Source organism: Alosa alosa, chromosome 23 (assembly GCF_017589495.1).
Source record: "Alosa alosa isolate M-15738 ecotype Scorff River chromosome 23, AALO_Geno_1.1, whole genome shotgun sequence".
In the NCBI taxonomy this organism is placed as follows: Eukaryota; Metazoa; Chordata; class Actinopteri; order Clupeiformes; family Clupeidae; genus Alosa; species Alosa alosa.
The window spans coordinates 12717682-12727091 of record NC_063211.1 but is presented as its reverse complement, the minus strand read 5'-3'; the positions used below and the strand labels follow the sequence as shown (position 1 = coordinate 12727091).

The following is a 9410-nucleotide window of genomic DNA, read 5'->3' as shown; positions in this document are numbered from 1 at the left end:
CGCCATTTCCAATACAGGACTAGATTAAACAGCCCTGCATTGAGCGATCCTCGCTGGCCCTCAGCTCCCTTTACACACCTTTGCGTAACACTCTTAACGTTCGCCCTTTTCCCATGTCCTGTTGCGAGCTCGTCTTCACTGCGCACCTGTCGCTCACCCTCTCGAGAGCTGTCAGTCAAGGTGAGACTGCGAGAGGCCTCTTGGGTGTGGGGTCGGATGTCTGTTAACTCGCTCTAAGTGCAAAGTTAGTGAGCTCCGAACATCCAGCCCCCAGGTCAAGTACGAGCGTCACTTTCATGTGGCCTTGCCATTCATGCAAAGAATGTCAGATCTGGACTGCTTTTACCTTGACACACACAGCTAAACAAAATATTCTTTGGGTAATGACAAAATGAAAAGCTTTTTAAAAGGAACCTTCAGAGATAAATAAAAAAGATAGCAAGGTAAAGAGACAAACAGAGACAGACTTTATTTGTCGCAAACGAAAAAAGCCATGCATTTTGAGGAGGTGGCACAGGAAATATTCAGTATGCGAGGGTGGAAGCTCCCAACAGCTTCTCTGGACCTTCCATTGAAGAGATCTATTTTTCGATCCCATGTGGGCCAACACCAAACGCTTTTCACCTGAGGGGGCGTTTTTGTTGGTATCACTTCCCACACAGTCATCTGGAGCGCACATGAATTCGTGAACATCTCATTGTGATTCAGATGTTGACTGCTGAGGTGAGAATGCTTTGTAGGGCGGCCTGCGGAGTTGTCAGTAGGATCAGATTTGTTATGCAATGTGCACAGGCTCCTGGAGAAGGAACAGTCTTTTGATCCTCCTCGAAGAAACGTTCCTAATGAAGCCCAGGCTTTTGTTTGCTGCTGTGTGACTTGTCAAGCTGCAATAATCCAGCCGCCTGGAAATCAACCCTTTACTTTGTATTTATGAAGTGTAGTACCCCAAGATTTAAACCCAGGTTCATTAAGTTAGGACTCATTTATCTCACCACACAATTTGGCTGTCAGTATACATCTAACAACTGACAGGAAGGGAACAGGATACACTGGATTTACTCATGAGAGTCTGGAGGAACACAACAGTAGACCTAACATCTCAGTGCAACCAAAATCCACCTTAAAGGTAGAGCAATTCTCATCCAATAGTTTACATTTTTGTAAAATAGAGTGAATTGCTGTAGCTGTCCTGTCTCCTGTCCTGGATCTCTAAATGGGAAACAAACATATTTGCCTAGGCTGTACCCAAATCAATTCCAGCCAGTCAACACATTCCTACTGGAGTATGGAAGGGAGGGTTAAGTGATTGATTGGCCGTTGAGCTCAAATATCGAAAGCCTCACGCCAGAATCGCACACTGTATGTAGGGGTCAACTCCAAATGAGTCTGACGTGGGTTACTAGCGCTTCTTTCACTCGACAGTCATGTTCCAACTGGATGTTTCTTTTCCAGTGGATCTATAGCGTAACTCATGGCCACAGCTGTGTTGTTTTTTGGTATTCGTTGTCAATAAGAGAACCCCTGCCAAACATCACTGCAACATGAGCCAAGAATGCACTTCAATTGGGGGCGGGGGGGGGGTTGGTGGGAGTGCTGTTCAGACAGGCAAAAATAGAGCAATGGCGATCAGCAGCTTCGGGGAGTTGAAATGTCATACTACTTCTATCACTAGCAGTTATTAGCCTACAGTTATCTTAAGCTATGGTGAAGATTGTGAGCGGATTCAAAGAGACATCAAAGTCCTTCTCTTACGTAAGCAACGCTTGATTTATAGTATATCTATTGCCTTTTTTCCCCATTGTCCATCTGTAAAGGTTATTAGGTCAGATATATCCCATCAGCAGGGCAAACACATAGTTCCACTTTGTCACTGTGATTAGATGACAGAGGTCAAGCATTGGGTTTCCTTTCCAGTCCGGATGTGTAGGGAGTCCCTTTCCTGTAGGCCCTCCGTGGCATGCTGGTGGACGAGGGTCCCTGGAGGGGTTCAAATCTACATGACACCCTGGCTGCGTTTGCTCCTCCACACCACCAGGGCTGTCATGAGCAAGGTGATGAGCACGGGCACGGCGATGAAGGGGCCCAGGATGTGATTGGGCGGGTCATGGGGCAGCCGGCCGGTCAGGGCACAGTCCTTGAAGTAGTCCCGGTGGATGTTGATGAAGAACTCGTCCACCTTCTGGTTGGGCCAGAAGCAGCCCATCTTCGTGGCTATCTGGAACGTGCAGTTGGTCAGGGATCCGTACAGCCTGTGGATGATGACAACAACAACAGTACACAAGTCCCTCAGAAACATGGTAAATGACAACTGACCTCCAGGGGGACTGTGATCCCATAAGTACTGTATATTCTCCCACTCTAGACAAATAAATAAATCTAATTTAAATATTCCACTATTTTCTTCCCACAAATCCCAAGAGTTAAACAAATTGTGTTCTTGTCCTTTTAGCCTGACATCGGCATGGATATGTTATCCTCCAAGTGCCATTCATGGGCCATGATTGTCTCTTACAATTTATTAAGCATATTAATGTCCCCCAGTCTTAGTAGCCGACACTATAAGCCTTAAGCCTCAATATAATCCCTTTAATAACCTCTGTTTGTGTCTGTGAATGGATTTGGTGGAACAATGGATTTTCTTTCCTCATGTGGGTTTCAAAAACAATATTATTAGCCGTAAGGTAGCTCTTAACTGAGGTTGTGGAAGCCGGTATTTATTTACCAGCTAGTGCCCCCCTTTGCGTGGTTCTTTATTGCCTTCAGACAAGTCTAGCTCAAACACTTAACTTTGTCTGTGCCAATTTGTATTTTTAGCCATGCAGCAGAGTTTCAGTAAGATTCTCATATGTATGAAAATAGCATACAGAGTCACAGAGCAGGAGAGGGAGAGAGAGAGAGAGAGAGAGGGGGGAACTTTAGCTATGAAATGCAAAAGGCAGGCTAGCAGATAGTGTTACAGGCAGGATTAACACTGCTTATTATATCCAGGCTGTTGTTGGGGGTTATGGAGAGGGTAGGGTGGAGTAAGGGGAATAAATCCAGAATCACTGACTGCTATTCAGCACTATGGAACTGGCACTAGCAGGAACAATCTATACTATCTTGATTAGAATTAATGGCACAACTCGCCTTCTAAACTCGGGGAAGGTGCTGCCGTGTTTTAATTGGTTGCTAACAGCCTGTAAAAGAGTGATTACTGATAAACACAGGAAATGTATACTAATCCATTATTAGCCTCTAGCCAAAACACCTTGAAATAGCCTTTTCTGTATTGAGGGGGGGGCATGCGCTGTTGAAGCTAATCAAGGACAGTTAATGATTTATGAGGAGTCCTTGCACACAAAGGTGGTTTCAATATCCCAGTGAAGCTGTAATGGCAGCAATCAGTGGGGTTATGTTTTGCTTTTTGCACCACAATACTCCCAAGACTAGGCAGATTTCCCCCCAGATGAACGACCTGGGGAAAAGCCGAATGGAGCTTTATATAGCATCTCACAGGCATCCACTGACATTTCTGCCTGAGCGTGGCTGCCAGTTGCTTGCCTCGTGGGCTGTGAAGTGTACTTGTGTCGGCTCAAGTGTATTAGTACAGCGCCGCTGTTCAGGCTTTCATTTGTGGTAGAGCAATCAAATGTTCCAAAAGCAGCACAGCCTCTATTGTCATAACAATAAACAGCGGAAATGTTGTCACACAGATAGAGAGATCGATTCACTAATGACAAATAGGCTGTGCAACCAAATCCGAACCACAATCCCCTGGATGGAGTAAAAAGTCTTGGAGTCTCCTGTCACAGTTGACGAAAAAAAGCTGTTATTTCATCCACACTAAATACTGCCCACATGTAACACATATTTTGATTGATCTGTTTCATTTCGCAGAACTGACCTCAACCAGAAACCAAACCTCTCATTACTCCACCACTGCCCCTGTTAAGTGTCCTCTATGTGTCCGAGAGACACTTTGGCACGGATCTATCTGCAGCCGTCATAGTCACAGGTGGATGTACTGGGTGTTACATAAACATTCCTCACGGACTAGTGTTCTCAGGAACATGATAAGAGGGATTAAGGCAGCCAAGTGCGCGGAGAAGAAGCCTATCATGTACGATTCCCAATCCCACTTTCCTCTCATCTCTTACACAGAATGAATGGGAGAATAAGTGGATGGCATAATGTGGGAGATTTAAGACATGCCAATATCGCATGCTGTCATTTGAATTTATAATTATTCTCTCTTTGCTCCCGCGGTTCTGTAAAAAGCCTGGCTCTTTTTTGCTTTGGATTTTTTCAAGAATACATTTACACCAAAAAGAATATTGGCATATCTGATAACATCTTCACAGCTATGCATTGATAGCAAGCTGAAATCCTATAATGCATAAGTAATGTTCCATTGCACACAGAAAAACCTTTTAACAGTTATTGATCACTTCAATTCTGTGAAGATCTGATTTTACATTGCAATTGCTTGGCCAAGCCAACGTTGTGAGAACAAGATAAGATAAGATAATCCTTTAATTGTCTCACAAAGAAATTTGCATTGTTACAGCAGCAAAAGTGACAGCAAGTACAGAATCATAATCATAGACAAATGCAGATTCTGACCAGACCATTAGTTAAGTGTCTCTACAGACTGTGTAACATCTCTGATTATTGCTACAGGCAACACAGACCAAACATTCTCTCTGATACTTCACAGAGTTGTGTCCGTTTCAGACTGGCTAGCTTCTCAGGAAGTGCTGACGGAAAATAAAACAGACTTTGTGTAAATAGACAGCTGCGAGTGTGACCAGTCTGTCTTCTGATTTCCAGATGGAACACCCAAATATTTTAATTCCATTTCTGTTGTTTAGCAATCATTCAGGTCAAATGAACTGTGTTTATGGAAGTGGTGTGTCTTCAACAACAACAACAAGCTAATTTTGCCATATCTTATTTATCGTGACAAACAGTTTCCATTCTAATAGTTTATGCTTATGTGAAATGACATTATGTTTCTAGTGAGGAGTTTGTGCTACATAATAAAATTACCTGCAGGATGAGACGGCTCTCTACATGTTTCTAGGTACAGTCTATTCTTCCGTCTCTTTTTTTCCTTCTTTTGCTGCCATGAAATTCTTGCTCTCTCGCTCTTTCCCTCCCTCCTCTCTCTCTCTCTCTCTTTGTGTCTCCGCTCTCAAAGAGCATGGAGAACACACTCTGGATCTCACTGCAGTGCTCTGGGGGTCTGTCTGATTGGCAGCTCCTATTTGGCTGAATAGCCTCATGTTTTATAGATCACTACAAGGAGCTAAAATAGAAAAGGTTATTAAGTGGTCCAAGGGAGAAGCTGAAACTAAAGAGCACTTATGGAGGGAGGTGAGTTCCTGAGAGAATGAGAACATAACATAGACTGCACATTCAGTCTGTTCTTCATCCAGATTTGGGGAAATTTATTCTGAAGTGTGCCAGGGAAGTAGATGAAGTCTTAAGGATTAAAGACCCATTACTAGATCTTTTCACACACGGGTTCCCAGACATGAGGGTTTCTCATGGGCCACAACGTAGTTATATGATAGAGACTTTCAGTTCCTCAACTGCCTGGCTAAGCCGTTTTTAAACAAATCCCTGGAAATGAGGGTGTCATCTTGTGAGCACTGAGGGAGGTCAACAGGGCATGCTATTGTGTGGGCAGCACGTTCACTTACTCCACAGTGTCGTCCCAACTGCACCAGAGCCTTTGATCCAGAGCCTTCATGTCCAGGGAGAACTTGGTCAGACAGAACTCTGTGATGAAGTATTCATACTGGGGATGGCAGGCGCTGGTGGACAGGAACTGGTAGGCTGAAAAAAAAAAAACAGAAATCATTCCTGTCAGCGTGTCTGTTTAGTCGTGGCGAAGGCTGTAATTGCTCACATCATGAAATAGTTTAATAATCTGGAAAACAAATGACTGTGGTTGGAGTCCAAGGGGGTAAATCCACTGCTATTTCACATAAAAATGTATTCAAATTTTATTCAGTCGAATAGTAAACACTATTATGCATGGTTGAAGAAGCTTGCACAAGAAGGCAAACAAGGACAAAAAACACAGAAAGCCATTTTTTATTAGAAAGAGAAACTTTAGCGTGGAGATTCTCTAGGAACTTTTGTTGTTATTAGAAAAGGTATTTTGAGGGAGCAGTGGTCGAGAGCTCGTCATATTCCTCCCTAGTCCTGGCACTTTGCAATATTGCACCAGTTCACTCTTGATGCCCTGTCTCTTGTGCATCGCTGCTTGCTTGGCAGTTTATCTGCATAGCGTAAACAAATCTCACATAAATATAAAATAGGCTCCAGGGGAAAGGCAAACAACAAAAAAAACCCTCTTTCTCTCCTCCTGTGGGGCTTTCGAATGTGATGACTGTTTGCTTCAGATAAGAGCCGCCCGTCTTGCTCTGGGCCCTTCTCTGCCCAGCATCTCCCACTCTCTTTCTCTCTCAGCAAGTTAAGACTGCTCATGCAAAACTCATGTTTCTAGTTGATGTCCCCAGCAGATTTGGAATTACACACAGGGTTGACTGATTTCCTGTTTAGCTTGGTCACTATACTCTTGAGAGGATTTGTAAACACACGCACGCACAGAGAGGCCCAGCTTACCCAATCAGGAGTACGATAAATTGACACAGACCATAAAATGAGAGGATTGCAGAGTCACACCTAAACACCCTGTGCCGCAGTAGCACAGAGTTCTCGCCCGCTCTTTTGTCCTTCATTAGCAGTGATTTAAGGGGCTTCTGATGGGTGAAACCAGGTTAGATGTAATGGGTGTGTGTGCCAAGGGCAGGAAACGGAGGAGGAGGGTGGAAATTCAATCAAGAAATTTGTTGTCTGAATGCTATACATCTTCACTGGCATTTGACGCCACTGTGCCTGATTGGATCCTTCTCATGGAAAGGAGCTGTTCAACTGAGCTGAATGCACACGTCATTGGCAGTAATAGAGAATTTATGTAGACTAATTGACACAGTTGATGGGTGGAGGGGGTGTTAAATTTATAATTTATTTGGAAGACTTCATGTAAATAGGATTACAGAAAGAAAGCAACATGCTGAGCATATCTTGATAGTACACTTATCAAGCCTAAGGTCTTAATACTGTGTGTGCGTGCGGCGTGTGTATGCATGCGTGTTTGTGCATTAACAGCAACTGCCTACATATTTGACAAAATCAGCTGCTGTAATTGACTTCTGAGCCCTGTGTCTCAATCAATCTGAAAATCAATTAGGATTATAGGGCTGCCGGTATTTGCAGCACACCAACAATACGCACCCGCAGAGCCAATCTGATTTGGGCCTCCCAAACACAACAAGCCCATAAAAAGAACACTTTCTTTAATCCATCTCAGCTTTGTGGTAGGAGTTAAATTGTGCCACACCATAACTAAAATACTAGGCTTGTACAGACCGAGCATGGAAACCCCTAATGTATTTCTACAAGAAGAAGCGGCCATGTCAATGGGTCCAGTGCTGAAATAGTGTTACTCTTATTTCATGAAAACCATTTAGATATTTCAACTTAGTCTTTTTCACTGCAAAATGGTCAGGGTATATGTCATACCAAGAGAGTTCTACAGTGTATGATCATGTCATTTCCTGTGCATAATTTCATGCCAGTATGCAGTCTCACTCTCAACCTTATTATGCAAGCAGCTCATTTTTACTCAGCATAAGCTACTCCATGTGTACTTGGCTACTTGCACATATAAATGGCACATTTAAAATCGAGTTCTTCTGGACAGCAATAGGAAACTCCAAACGGAATAGAAGTCGAAATGCCTTGCTCTCTTTGGGGGGAAAGGTGCTGATGGGCTTGAACAATGATATCCGTGAGGGATCCCCAGACGTAGTCTTCCCTCGACCGGGAGTTTTACAGGCTGCATTCTTTCTTGCCATCTGGGAGTTTTTGCATGAATATGACCTTTACATTACTACAACTGTCTTAAACCAAGCGTTGACTGTATGCGCTAAACTGATCTTACTGGACTAAGCATCACCATCGACATACGAACAATACCGTATCGCTTGGTTTAAAACCCTCGGTTTGATATCTAAAGGGACTGACAATCATTGTCGACGTCCATGTGAATACCACTGTGTGAATCATGGCACCTATTCAGTTAACACTGCAAATGTGGAAACAACGGATGGAATTCTAGGGACCCGTACCATGCATTTAACTTTTTGCCCGTAGATATTCCACCATGCGCCTCTTTGACTGCGCCACTATATTGAGGTTGTTTACCAACATAATTTAAGTTGCTCAACAGTGTCATTGGTTTCCCTTTACAAAACAATGAGAAAGGCATGAAAGATGATAAAGCATCTTTTCTGGGTTAAAAAACATAGCCAAATAAGCACTTTGTTATGTGTAGACACTGCTATGTCAAGCGAACAACATAGTTTCTGCCGCGATATTCATGACATAAGCAAGAATTACTTGTATGAAAGTGTGTTTTGCAGCAGCTTTGTCTCAATGCTACTCACCTGTGACCAAAAGAAGAAGAGCACATTTAGAAGCCAATGTCGTGCATTCCTGTGCCATCGTTCTCCATATAACAGACTACTTAAAAGAAATAAATACACTTCCTTATCCAGTCGCGGCTAAATGCTAAAACATTTTGATGTTCTCCATAATCTGTAAAATACGACGAACATGTCACTGGTAGATTGTTGCCGTGACAAAAGTGGAAAACGCAATTCACCTAGTCACAGCGTACGCTGTAGCCTTGACATACATTTATCCCGGTTAAGTTCTAGCCTACTCCCGTGATCAGGGATAACTGTAAAATAGTTGAAGAGCGAGATAAACTAAGCTTCACCTTTGAATCGCCACTCTCTAATTGATACAGCACGGTAGTCCACCTGCCTACTACGAGTCCCTGCAGGCGGTCGGATATAATCAAACAACACCGCACACTCCACTGACAGCGTGCGCTTCGTGGAGACTTTGACGTCCTAGTCATTAAGGGAATGTATGAGCGAATGAACGCGCTGCATCATGGAGTGATAAATGAGATAGCGCGAGTGAACGCGCCTTCCTTATTAACCTATGACAAAATTATGGCGGACGCTTGAAAAAAAAAAAACAATACGCTAAAAACAAATGATGCCTTCAAATCCGGCATCTCATATGGATAGCGTCATAGCGCACTCAAGTAGACGGCTGCGGTTATACGATCATGCACATACTTCACTTCATAAGCCTATTCAATTGTAAGATACTTTACACTATACCACATAATTCAGTAATTAACCTACTGTTTATTCTATCACGATACTGACCATTTTCTCTGACCATTAATTTATTCTCTAAATCAATCGAGGTAGCCCTTTTTTTTTGTATTTTGACATAGGCCTACCGGCAACATTCTGTATATTAACATATGATGC

The 9410-nt window shown here is 43.1% G+C and overlaps 1 protein-coding gene across 2 annotated transcripts; it reads right to left on the bottom strand.

The window, feature by feature from the left end:
- Positions 1–444: 444 nt before the first annotated feature.
- Positions 445–9023, bottom strand: ramp1 (receptor activity modifying protein 1). Of its 2 annotated transcripts, XM_048235605.1 has the most exons (4): positions 8840–9023; positions 8505–8580; positions 5688–5823; positions 445–2249 (listed from the first exon to the last, which is right to left on the bottom strand). In XM_048235605.1, exons 1-4 carry the CDS (start codon positions 8981–8983, stop codon positions 1994–1996), a joined length of 612 nt encoding a protein of 203 aa, XP_048091562.1. In that variant the 5' UTR covers positions 8984–9023; the 3' UTR covers positions 445–1993. The 2 variants fall into 2 exon arrangements, with proteins under 2 accessions (XP_048091562.1, XP_048091563.1); XM_048235606.1 differs by having other exon boundaries at positions 8505–9022.
- Between the last annotated feature and the right edge of the window lie 387 nt (positions 9024–9410).

Bases quoted from the DNA above. Each gene is read 5' to 3' on its own strand.
- ramp1 (XM_048235605.1), bottom strand. From the start codon at position 8,983: ATGACTAGGACGTCAAAGTCTCCACGAAGCGCACGCTGTCAGTGGAGT. The intron at 8,581-8,839 runs GTGAAGCTTAGT...TCTTTTAAGTAG, and splicing joins TAGAGAGTGGCGATTCAAAG to TCTGTTATATGGAGAACGAT. The intron at 5,824-8,504 runs GTGAGTAGCATT...TTTTTTTTTCAG, and splicing joins TCTTCTTCTTTTGGTCACAG to CCTACCAGTTCCTGTCCACC.